This window comes from Grampus griseus (assembly GCF_964374135.1).
Source record: "Grampus griseus genome assembly, chromosome: 3".
Lineage (NCBI taxonomy): Eukaryota > Metazoa > Chordata > Mammalia > Artiodactyla > Delphinidae > Grampus > Grampus griseus.
This window is the reverse complement of record NC_139019.1, coordinates 117210793-117224257: the sequence shown is the minus strand read 5'-3', so window position 1 is coordinate 117224257 and position 13465 is coordinate 117210793. Positions and strand designations below refer to the sequence as shown.

At 39.6% G+C, this 13465-nt stretch overlaps 1 protein-coding gene across 1 annotated transcript; it reads left to right on the top strand.

Moving 5' to 3' along the window:
- The first annotated feature begins 10844 nt into the window (after window positions 1-10844).
- On the top strand, window positions 10845-13465 carry LOC309819646 (transcription initiation factor TFIID subunit 7-like). Its single transcript, XM_082649999.1, has one exon. It carries the CDS (start codon window positions 11902-11904, stop codon window positions 12949-12951), a length of 1050 nt encoding a protein of 349 aa, XP_082506125.1. The 5' UTR covers window positions 10845-11901; the 3' UTR covers window positions 12952-13465.

The window sequence follows — 13465 nt, the reverse complement described above, 5'->3', positions numbered from 1 at the left end:
TCTTTTTGTACATGTACACCACATCTTTATCCATTCATCTGTTGATGGACATTTCCATTGTTTCCATGTTTTGGCGATTGTGAGTAGTGCTGCTATGAACGTAGGGGTGCGTGTATCTCTTTGAATTATAGTTTTGTCTGGATTATGGCCAGGAGTGGGATTGCTGGATCATATGGTACTCTATTTGTAGTTTTTATAGGAATCTCCATGCTGTTCTCCATAGTGGCTGCACCAATTTACATTCCTACCAACAGTGTAGCAGGGTTGCCTTTTCTCCACACTGTCTCCAGCATTTGTTATTTGTAGACTTTTTAAAGATGGCCATTCTGACCGGTGTCAGGAGGTACCTTATTATAGTTTTGATTTGCATTTCTCTACTAATCAGTGATGTTGAGCATCTTTTCATGTGTCTGTTGGGCATCTGGATGTCTTCTTTGGAGAAATGTCTATTTGGGTCTTCTGCCCATTTTTTGATTGGGTTGTTTGTTTGTATGTTTGTTTGTTTTTTGGTATTAAGTTGTATGAGCTGTTTGGATATTTTAGAAATTAAGCCCTTGTTGGTCGCATCGTTTGTAAATATTTTCTCCCGTGCTGTAGGTTGTCTTCTTGTTTTCTTGATGGTTTCCTTTGCTCTGCAAAAGCTAATAAGGTGGATTAGGTCCCATTTGTTTAATTTTGCTTCTATTTCTTTTGCCTTGGGAGACTAATCTAAGAATATATTGCTGTAATTTATATCAGAGAATCATTTACGTATGTTCTCTTTTAGGAATTTTATGGTGTCGTGTCTTATATTTAAGTCTTTAAGCCATTTTGAGTTTATTTTTGTGTATGGTGGGAGGGAGTACTCTAACTTCATTAATTTACATGTGGCTGTCCAGAGTTCCCAACACCAGTGAGAAGAGACTGTCTTTTCTCCACTGTTTATTCTTCTCTCCTTCATCAAAGATTAATCGACTGTCAGTGTGTGGATTTATTTCCAGGATGCTTATTCTTTCCCATTGATCTGTATGTCTGTTTTTGTGTCTATATCACACTGTGGTTTTTTTAATAATATTTTTTAAATTTTGGATTGCACTTGGGCAAGGGCAAGGGATCTGGTGTGTGTTTGTGTGTGTGTGTGTGTATGTATGTGTTTTCCAATCATTTTTTTCAGGACTGCTAAGGTCCTTTCTTTTGTTAAGACCGTGCAGTGCGGCATAGGGGATCTTAGTTCCCTGACCAGGGATCGAACCTACGCCCCCTATATTGGGAGCACAGAATCTTAAACAATGAATAGCAAGGGAAGTCCCCACACTGTGTTGTTTGTAATTTATTTTATTGAAGGATAGTTGAGTTATGATGTTGTGATGATTTCTGATGTAGAGGAGAGTGATTCAGTTTTACATACATACAGATACTTTTTCATATTCATGTCCATTACTATTTATCATAGGATATTGTGTATAGTTAAATGTGCTATACAGTAGTACCTCCTTCTTAATCCATTCTCTGTATAATAGTTTACATCTGCTAATCCCAAACTCCCAATCCATATCTCTCCTTCTTGGCAACCACAGGTCTGTTATCTATGACTCTGAGTCTGTTTCTGTTTGTACATGAGTTCGTTTTTGTCATATTTCAGATTCAACATGTAAGTGATACCATATGGTATTTGTCTTTCTCTTTCTGACTTCTTCCTTCCTTAGTTTTGGGAAGTGGTAGTGGGAAGCTGTTTTCTGTACCATGTCACGGAAAGAACAGAATGAAATTTTTGACCAAGACAATGTGATACTCTCTTGGTCCATCCGTGTTGCTGCAAATGGCATTATTTCAGCTTTTTTTATGGCTGAGTACTACTCCATTATATATGTATATATACACCATATCGTCTTGATCCCTTCATCTCTTGACTGACATTTAGGTTGATCCCGTGTCTTGGCTATCGTGGGTAGTGCTCCTGTGAACCTAGGGGTGCATGTATCTCTTTGAATGATAGTTTTGTCTGGATGTATGACCAGGAGTGGAATTGCAGGATCATATGGTAATTCTAGCTGTACTTTTTTGAGGAACCTGCCTACTGTTTTTTATAGTGGCTGCAGCAATTTATATTTCCCCCCACAGTGTAGGAGGGTTACCTTTCCTCCTCACCCTCTCCAGCATTTGTTATTTGTAGATTTTTAATGATGGCCATTCTGACCCGAGTGAGGTGGTACCTCAGTGTACTTTTGATTTGCATTTCTCTACTAATCAGTGATGTTGAGCATCTTTTCTTGTGTCTATTGGCCATCTGGATGTCTTCTTTGGAGAAATGTCTGTTTGGCTCTTCTGTGCATTTTTGACTGGGATGTTCATTTTTCTTTTATACATTTGTTTCTATGAGCTGTTTGTATATTTTAGCAGTTAAGCCCTTGTCGGTCACATGCTTTGCACATCTTTTCTCCCATTCCGAAGGTGATCTTTTTGTTTTGTTGATGCTTTCCTTCGCTATGCAAAAGCATATAAGGATGATTAGGTCCCACTTGTTTATATTTGCTTTCATTTCTTTTGCACTGGGAGACCGATCTAAGAAATTATTGCTACAATGTATGTCACAGAATGTTTTGCCTATGTTCTAGGAGTTTTATGGTGTCCGGTCTTACATTTAAGTCTTTGAGGCATTTTGAGTTTATTTTTGTATAAAGTGGGAGGGAGTGTCTATTCATTGATTTTCATGTGTCTGTCCTCATTCCCAGTACCACTTGCTGAAGAGACTGTCTTTTCCGCATTGTATATACTTGCCTCCTTCATGGAAGATTAATCGTCCGTTGGTCTGTGGATTTCGTGCTGGGCTCCTTCATCTGTTACAGTGATGTATGTATCTGTTTTTTGCCTATACCACATTATGTTTCTTTTGATTTATTTTATTGAAGTATAGTTCATTTACAGTGCTTTCTGGTGTACGGCACAGTGATTCAGTTTTACATATATATATATACTTTCCACATTCTTTTTTAGTACAGTTTATCAGAGGATATCGAATGTAGTTCCCTGTGCTGTACAATAGGACCTTGTTGTTTATTTATTCTCTATAGAATACTTTGCATCTGCTAATCCCAAACTTGCCATCCATCCCTCTCCCAGTTCCTCTCCCCCTTGGCTACCACAGGTCTGTTTTCTATGTCTTTGAGTCTGTTTCTCTTATGTAGGTAAGTTCATTTGTGTCCTATTTCTGATTCCCTGTAGTAGTAATATCACATGGTATTTGTCTTTCTCTTTTTGACTTCCTGCATGTAATATGATAATCTCTAGGTCCTTCCAGGTTGCTGCAAATGGCATTATTGCATTATTTTTTATGGCAGAGTAGTACTCCACTGTATACATGTACCACATCTTCTCTTTTTTTCCAATTTTATTTTACTTTGTTATTATTATTGTACATCTTTATTGGAGTATAATTGCTTTACAATGGTGTGTTAGTTTCTACTTTATAACAAAGTGAATCAGTTATACATACACATATTTTCCCATATCTCTTGCGTGTCCCTCCCTCCCATCCTCCGTATCCCACCCCTCTAGGTGGTCACAAAACACTGAGCTGATCTCCCTGTGCTATGTGGCTGCCTCCCACTAGCTATCTATTTTACGTTTGGTAGTGTATATATGTCCATGCCACTCTCTCACGTTGTCACAGTTTACCCTTCCCTGCTCCATATCCTCAAGTCCATTCTCTAGCAGGTGTGTGTCTTTGTTCCTGTCTTACCCCTAGGTTCTTCATGACATTTTTTTTTTCTTAAATTACATATATATGTGTTAGGATACGGTATTTGTCTTTCTCTTTCTGACTTACTTCACTCTGTATGACGGACTGTAGGTCCATCCACCTCGTTACAAATACTTCAATTTCGTTTCCTTTTATGGCTGAGCAATATTCCATTGAATATATGTGCCACATGTTCTTGAACCATTCATCTGTTGATTGACATTTAGGATATTCCCATTTCTTGGCTTTTGAATAGTGCTGCTGTGAATATAGGGATGCATGTATCTCTTAGAATGATAGTCTTTTCTGGATATATGCCGAGGACTAGGATTGCTGGATCATAATGTAACTCTTTTTGAACTTCTTGGAGGACACTGCTTACTGTTTCCTCTAGTTGCTACACCCATTTACATTCCCACCAATAGTGTAGGAGGGTTTCCTTTTGTCACACCCTCTCCAGCATTTCTTCTTTGGAGGCTTTTTAGTGATGGCCATTTTGAGTGGTGTGAGGTGATACCACTTTGTAGTTTTGATTTGCATTTCCCTAATAATCAGCAATACTGAGCATTTTTCATATGTCCATTGGCCATCTGGATGTCTTCTTTGAATAAATCTCTAAGTCTTCTGCCCATTTTTGGATTGGTTGTTTAGTTTGTTTGTTGGTTTGTATTGAGTTGTATGTGCTGTTTGTATATTTTAGAAGTTAAACCCTTGTTGGTCGCATCATAGAAAACATTTTCTTTCATTCTGTAGTTTTTTTGTTCTGTTTTGTTGATGCTTTCCTTTGCTGTGGAAGAGCTTCTAAGGTTGATTAGTCCCGTTTGCTTATTTTTGCTTTTAATTCTTTTTTGTTGGCCAGCTGATCTAAAAAAGCATTGCTAGGATTTTTGTCAGAGGATGTTTTGCCTGTGATTTCTTCTAGGTGTTTTATGGTGTCATGTCTTTATATTAAAGTCTTTAAGCCATTTTGATTTTATTTTTGGGTACGGTGGGAGGGAGTGTTCTAACTTCATTGATTTACATGTGGCTGTTTATCTTTTCCTATACCACTGGCGGAAGAGACTGTCTTTTCTTCATTGTACATACTTGCTCCTTCATCACAGATTAATTCACTGTCGGTATGTGGATTTCTTTCTGGGTTCCTTATTGGGGTTCATTAATCTATATGTCTGTTTTTGTGCCAATACCACACTGTGGTGTTTTTTTTCAATTTATTTTAATGAAGTATATTTGATATACAATGTTGTGTTAATTTTCTGCTGTGCAGCACAGTATTTAGAATTACTATATAAAGATTCTTTTTCATATTCCTTTCTGTTACAGTGTATCACAGGATGTTGTTTATAGTTCCCTGTGGTATACAGAAGGACCTAGTTTGTTTGTCCACTGTCCATGTAATAGTTTATGTATGCTAATCCCAAACTCCCAATCCATCCGTTCCCTGCCCTTCTGCCCCTTGGCAACCCCTGGTCTGTTCTTTGTCTCTGAGTCTGTGCAGATGAGTTCCTTTTTGTCATATTTCAGATTCCACATGTAAGTGATACCATATGGTATTTGGCTTTCTCTTTCCGACTTCCTTCACTTAGTTTTGGGAAGTGGTAGTGGGAAGATGTTTTCCGTATCATGTCACGGAAAGACCTGAATGAACTTTTTGGCCAAGCCAATGTGATACTCTCTTGGTCCATCCGTGTTGCTGCAAATGGCATTATTTCAGCTTTTTTTATGGCTGAGTAGTACTCCATTATATATGTATATATACACCATGTCGTCTTGATCCCTTCATCTCTTGATTGACATTTAGGTTGATCCCGTGTCTTGGCTATCGTGGTTAGTGCTCCTGTGAACCTAGGGGTGCATGTATCTCTTTGAATGGTAGTTTTGTCTGGATGTATGACCAGGAGTGGAATTGCAGGATCATATGGTAATTCTAGCTTTACTTTTTTGAGGAACCTGCCTACTGTTTTTTATAGTGGCTGCAACAATTTATATTCCCCCCTATAGTGTAAGAGGGTTACCTTTTCTCCACACCCTCTCCAGCATTTGTTATTTGTAGACTTTTTAATGATGGCCATTCTGACCGCTGTGAGGTGGTACCTGAATGTACTTTTGATTTGCATTTATCTACTAATCAGTGATGTTGAGCATCTTTTCATGTGTCTATAGGCCGTGCAGCAGGATAAGTCTTCGGTTCTGCGTTCGGAGGCTGCCGCGGAGCCATTACTGTCTTTTGTAATGCATTAAGGATTTTAGCACACACTGCTTTTTATTTTTAATTCTCTGCTTCTATTTTTATGCTTGCCTCTCCACTTCTCTTTTCCATCTGGAGTCAAAGCTGAACCACGTCGGTAAGAGCCTTGCACTATATCCAAGGGTTTTTCCTCCAGGTTGATTATGGTCTGTTAGTGTGAAGAACTAGGCAGGAAGTCTCCTGGGTTTCAGGACTTTCACTCCTTGAGAGAAGGTCTAAAGGCTTGGTTGAGCTTAAACATTTTTGGCAAGAATACTTCATTGGTGATTCTGTGTGCTTTATATTCTCTCACATGTGCTGTTTTGTTTTATTTTTATATGGTTGGACCTCAAGTTCACAGAATTGGATTATGATAAACTGTCATCATTAGTCCATACCTGACCTGCATTGTTTATTTACTTACCTATCCAGTATCATTTAGCTGTATATCTATATATGCAGTTATCTATCGAAATAGTAATAAGAATTTGTGAACACAGTCCTCCCCACAAATGCCAGGACCTTGGTAGTAATATATATCTGATCGTACAAATGGTCCCTCCTACCACTCCCTGGACCCAGCAGATCAAGGTAATTATCATCCGGAATTCTATGTGCATCATTCTTTGCTCCTCTGAATTTTTTTTTGTATTATATGTTACTCCCACATATATATTTTTCTAGTTGTTTTAAATTTTATGGTAAGGGTAAAATACTGTATGTGATACTTTGGTACTTTTTTTTCTCTAATATTTATTTTTAAAATCCAGTCATCTTGTGTTCCTGTAATTCATTTATTTAGATTACTGTAAAACATTCCATTTTGTGAGTATGCCATAGCTTATTCATTCAGTTAATAGGCATATTGATTGTTTCCTGATTTTTGCTCCTGTTGCCCACTGTCAATATAAACATTCTTATATATACCTCCTGATGCAAATGTACAAGAATTTCTTTTGGGTATATAACTAGGAATAGAAATTCTGGAACTAGCAAGTATTTATCTAGGAGTAATCGTTATATTTATTAGCTAATATTCAACTATTTTGCAAAGTAGCTGTACTGATTTTTACATGCACTTGCAGTATATAGGCCTGAATCTCTTGTATCCACATGCTTTCTAACACTTGGCATTGTCAGGCTTTTAAATTTCTGTCAGACAAAAAAATCTACCTGATCTTGGTTTTGATCTATATTTCTCTAATTACAGCAAAAGAACATCTCTTTGTGCATCTATTGGTTATATGTTTCTTCTGTGAAATGTTTGTTCATATCTTTTACCATTTTTCTATTGTTATTTTTATTTATATTGGTTTGTAGGAGTTCTTTATATATCCTTGATATTAATTCTTTGTCAGTGTGTATATGTGAGTATCCTCTCCTGGTTTGTACCTTTTCGCATCTTTAACATGTCTATTGATAAATGAAGTTTCTTGATTTTATTACAACTGTATTAATCTTTTATTCTATGGTCAGAAATAATTTCTTTTTAAAGAAATTATTTCTAGCCCAAGGGTCTAAAATCCATTAACCTGTATTTTCCACTAAGAGCTTGAACGTTGTTTTGGGTTTTGTTTTTGTTTTTGACATTTGAGTCTTAGAACCATTTGAATTAAGACCCAATTTAATCTTTTTCTCTTTGGATAACCATTTTTAACTGAACATTTCATCTTTTCGCATTGATCTGTGTTATGGACTGAATATTTGTGCCCCACCCCCTACCCTAGTTCATATATTGAAGCCCTAGCCCCCACTGTGATGGTGTTAGGACGAGGGGCCTTTGGGCACTAATTAGGTTTAGATAAAGTCATGAGGGTGGAGACTATGATGGGATTAGTGTCTTTATAAGAAGAGGAAGAAATATCATAGCTGCTTCTTTACACCATGTATACATACATGGTGTATGTATACATACATGGTGTATGTATATGTACATGGTGTATGTATATGTACATGGTGAGGAGGCTGCAGCCTGCAAGCCAGGAAGAAGACCATCATTAAGAAACCAGCTGCTACATAGAGAATGGACTTGAGGACACGGGGAAGGGGAAGCTGGGACGAAGTGAGAGAGTGGCATGGACATATATACACTACCAAATGTAAAATAGATAGCTAGTGGGAAGCAGCCGCATAGCACAGGGAGGTCAGCTCGGCGCTTTGTGTCCACCTAGAGGGGTGGGATAGGGAGGATGGGAGGGAGGAAGATGCAAGAGGGAAGAGATATGGGGATATATGTATACGTGTAGCTGATTCACTTTGTTATAAAGCAGAAACTAACACACCATTGTAAAGCAATTATACTCCAATAAAGGTGTTAAAAAAATAAACAAAATTAAAAATTCAGTTCCCTGGGATTTGCCTGGCAGTGTAGTGGTTAAGAATCTGCCTGCCAATGCAGGGGACACGGGTTCGAGCCCTGGTCCGAGAAGATCCCACATGCCGCAAAGCAACTAAGCCCATGAGCCACAACTACTGAGCCTGCGTGCTGCAACTACTGAAGCCCCCGCTCCTAGAGCCCGTGCTCTGCAACAAGAGAAGCCACCGCAATGAGAACCTCACGCAATGCAATGAAGAGTAGCCCCAGCTCGCTCCAACTAGAGAAAGCCGGCGCGCAGCAACAGAGTCCCAATGCAGCCAAAAATAAAATAAATAAATAAAATTCCGTTCCCCAGTCAAAACAACAAGAACAACAACTGGATTTATCAATAGACATTAAGGTAATGGTGATGTGGCAGTGCCCTTAGCTTTAAGATCAGTGTAACTACCCCTCAAAAAATAGCATTCAGAAAATGTATTAAACTCAAAAACAGAAAATATGTTTCAGGATTGAAGGAGGTAGATACTTTAGGGGACACTTCAGTTGATCCTTTTAATTAACTCTGACAACCTTCCATTTCAAGGTTTAATAACTAAACTACACTATAATTTTGGCAAATCTGAATTGCCCAGAATTTATCTCAAGTTATTTTCTGTGAAAAAGATATTTGAGCATCATAAAACTCATAGGCAATTAAAATGCAAAGCAATATTTGGATTATTTTCACGTATAAGCATGGCCTCACATTTTATAGGGTTAAGTAAAGCAGTATGCAAAGGCTAGCATGCTAAACTCATATCTATGAAGTAAGTAAAATCAGGTACAATTAAGGGACAAGCACATTGGAAAAACTTCTTCAAAAAGAGGAAGTAGATCATCCTGGAAATTACATATACATCAGCTAACGTTCTTCAACACATTACAGAACAAAGAACTAAAGTACAGTTATGTAGAAGAGCATAATTTTCCTTCAAACTTAACATAAAAAACCAGACTGGTACCAAACCATTTAAATTGCACACGGTAGCACAGTGTACGAAACAAAAGGGGTCACATTCACACACGCTATTTGCAAACTTCTGGCCTCATAACAATTGGCACCGTCCGTGACTGGAGAGGAAATGTATATATAAAGTGGCTCTATCTCATTTTAAGGCGACACAGAATGTATTTTCTGACAAATTATTATCGGATTTAGATTGTATTTACGTTCTTTGTGGATGAATCAATTGTTTCATTCAATTAGCAAATATTTTTTATCTCCCACGTTTTGATACTAGGCACTGGGACCAGATGAACATGATATTAGACTCCTGATTATCATGGAGCTTCCAGTCTTAGGTGAGGGAAACAATAAGTACATAAAGAAATAAAGTGAATTTTCTAAATGTTAATCACATTTTAAGTGAATTCTCTAAAACTTAGATGCAGGTGTTGATATATTAGAGAATAGAAATTGAAATTTTAATGACCTCGATAGTCTACCAAATTGATCCTATTAATAAGTAAATGGAAATGAATAGGAATAAGTGGAAACTGTTACACAGTTAGACTGAAGTACTATAAATACATGTTGAAGAATACTTGACCACCTAAAGAATAGGCAAGCAGAAAAGTTATCCAAACAGTAGAGGTGGATTTTTTAAAATTCCAAACTAATTTAAAAATTACTGGCAAATGAGTAGAAGGAAGTAATACTTCAATTATATTCTACTTTAATCAGACTATTCGTCTTTCAGCCAACTGTCCTAAATGAACGTGGGCCTCCAGAAGAACACGACCTTCTCTGTTTACATTTATATCTACGTCAAACACATTAAAAAGAGGAATCACTACTCAGCCATAAAAAGGAACGAAATTGGGTCATCTATAGAGACGTGGATGGATCTAGAGACTTCAGAGTGAAGTCAGAAAGAGAAAAACAAATATCGTATATTAACGCATATACGTGGAACCTAGAAAAATGGTACAGATGAACCGGTTTGCAGGGCAGAAATTGAGACACAGATGCAGACAACAAACGTATGGACACCAAGGGGGGGGAAGTGGCAGGGGAGGGGAGGGCGGGGATGAACTGGGAGATTGGGATTGACATGTATACACTAATATGTATAAAATGGATGACTAATAAGAACTTGCTGTATAAAAAAATAAATGAACTAAAATAAAAAAAGAGGAATCATCCTTGTTCCCTCACGGGGTCTTCAAAACAGAAACAGACCGAGTCACGGGCCCCCTACAGTCATCTTCATAATCAAGAAACAGAGACTAAGAATTATAGTGGGCTTCACGTCCTCACTCCACTGACTTGGGTACTTTAAAATCCACGGTATGGTTAGTTATGAGTTTTTTTTATCGGCTCCAGATTGAATATAGCCTGTGGAGATGCCTAGATATTTCCAGAAACAAAAACCACTTTCGCACGGACGCCCTATCTCCGGCAATCACGCGGAAGCCTAGGAGGTATCCGGCCCCACAGAGATCCGGTAAAAGCCCTAGCTGAGCGGAGGCGGACGGGACAATCTATGTCCTTTTTATAACCGTTTTCTCTAAATACTTGTGAACCTACAGCTTTTTTTTTTTTTTTTTTCCCGGTACGCGGGCCTGTGAATGTTGTGGCCTATCCCGCTGGGGAGCACAGGCTCCAGACGCGCAGGCCCAGCGGCCACGGCTCACGGGACCAGCCGCTCCGCGGCACGAACCCGCGACGCCTGCATCGGCAAGCGGACTCCCAACCGCTGCGCCAACAGGAAAGCCCTAAGCCAATCGCTCTTTACGGAACATAATCTTCATCCCGTTAAGGCCAAATTCTCGCGAGACGACAAGACACGCCGGAGCGCGTATTCGGGCGTTGCGCCTGCGCGCGCTTGGGAAGCCCGTACTTCCGCCCGAGGCGTGTTGCGACTCACAGCAGCTTCCCGTCCCGTGTGGTGACGTAGTTGTCTTTTCTCGGCTAGGTCGGCCGTTAACGGACGGAGGCCCGCTGAGCTGCGGAGTTGCAGAATCTGGCGTTTGGAGCTGCGGTTGTTGGCGAGATTTCGCGTTGCCCGTCCTCCGCCATTTCACCGATAATCAGCGGATCGCTTTGCCAAGTGCCGGGAAGAACGAAGGAATTCGGAAGGAGACGCTCGGCTCCCGGCCACCTTGCTCTGAATGGCTTCCTTTTCCGCTCGCGCCTGTCCGGAGAAACTGGACTTATAATCGTCACTGGATTGTAAGTACCTGAGGCGAAGAGAGCTCACTACGCCCCGCTTTTTGCGTATCTTTGTTCCGGGAGAGTTTGTGGATTGGGAGTATCTGCTGAGCCTTACTTTCTGTGCCGAACATCATTCCGTGGGAGCCGCCATTTGCTTTCCCTGCGTTGTCCTGCAGCGGCATCTAGAGGTTGGAACGTGGCATTGCAGCTGATAGATTTAAATGGACCTGCGTAAGGCAATGCGTCAGTAACGACTGGTATTGTTACAGCATATTTAGAAAGACTTGGGGCTTAATTCAGAATAGACGCTTAGTTGCTCTTCTATCCAGAACTGTTTGTAATTAAAGACTTGAATTTATAAAGAACTGGTCTTTCTGTTGAAATAGCTGAAATTTTTCAGTGCAACAAGTGGTTATTAGAGAAAAAGTGAGTCACAAAGAAAGATGAGTAAGAGCAAAGATGATGCTCCTCACGAACTAGAGAGCCAGTTTATCTTACGCCTACCTCTGGAGTATGCCTCTACCGTGAGGCGGGCGGTACAGTCTGGTCATGTCAACCTGAAGGACAGACTGACAATTGAGTTACACCCTGATGGGCGTCATGGAATTGTCAGCGTGGACCAGGTCCCATTGGCGTCAAAATTGGTAGATCTGCCATGTGTTATGGAAAGTTTGAAAACCATTGATAAAAAAACCTTTTACAAGACAGCTGATGTCTCTCAGATGCTTGTCGCCACAGTTGACGGTGATCTCTATCCTCCTGTTGAGGAACCAGTTGCCACTGCTGATCCCAAAGCAAGCAAGAAAAAGGATAAGGACAAAGAGAAAAAGTTTGTATGGAACCATGGAATTACTCTGCCTCTAAAAAATGTCAGAAAGAGAAGGTTCCGTAAGACAGCAAAGAAGAAGTATATTGAGTCTCCAGATGTGGAAAAAGAAGTAAAGCGGTTGCTGAGCACAGATGCTGAAGCTGTCAGTACCCGTTGGGAAATAATTGCTGAAGATGAAACAAAAGAAGCAGAAAACCAAGGCCTTGATATCTCTTCCCCAGGAATGTCTGGCCACAGGCAGGGCCGTGACTCATTAGAACATGATGAGCTTCGGGAGATATTCAATGACCTTAGCAGCAGCAGTGAAGATGAAGATGAGACACAGCATCAAGATGAAGAAGACATAAACATCATTGACACTGAGGAAGATCTGGAAAGGCAGCTACAGGACAAGCTAAATGAGTCAGATGAACACCACCAAGAAGACGAGGGAACTAATCAGCTGGTTATGGGAATTCAGAAACAGATTGATAACATGAAAGGCAAGCTCCAAGAGACCCAGGACAGGGCAAAGCGACAGGAGGATCTCATCCTGAAAGTGGAAAACCTGGCTCTCAAGAACAGATTTCAGGCTGTGCTGGATGAACTGAAACAAAAGGAAGACCGAGAAAAGGAGCAGCTCAGCTCTTTGCAAGAAGAGCTAGAATCACTCCTAGAGAAGTGAGGAGAGTTTTGATACTTAATTTCATTCCTGACAGTGGTCAGCCTTGAAAGAAAAACTTTGTTTTCATCACCTGGACTAGATAGTAAAACTTCGTAGTAGTTCCCAATTTCCTCCACTGCCTTCTATTGGATTTGTCTTGCAGACAAATATAACTGTGAATTTCTATCTCATTTGTCTTTTGGAACCACTTTGGTGGGTGTTTGTCCTGTAGTAAGTAGGAATGTATAGACAGATAAATGTAGGGAAGTTGTAGGATTAGTGGAGTGAACAGTTCAGTTTAGTAATTAATCACAGCTTCACTGCAGGACTTTGCTGCTGTTTCTCCTTTTACCAGAAGCTGCCATTGCTACTCTGTGATGCCATCTGAGATAAATTAGTAGAGTCTAGTTTGGTGGCAGTGAAGTTTGTTTACATATGTTTTCCCATGCTGTAGCTATTGTCCTAGTTATTCAAAGCAGTTTTCCACGTTTTGCATTGCAAATCATTTCATAAAGTTGTTTTCACAATAAATAAA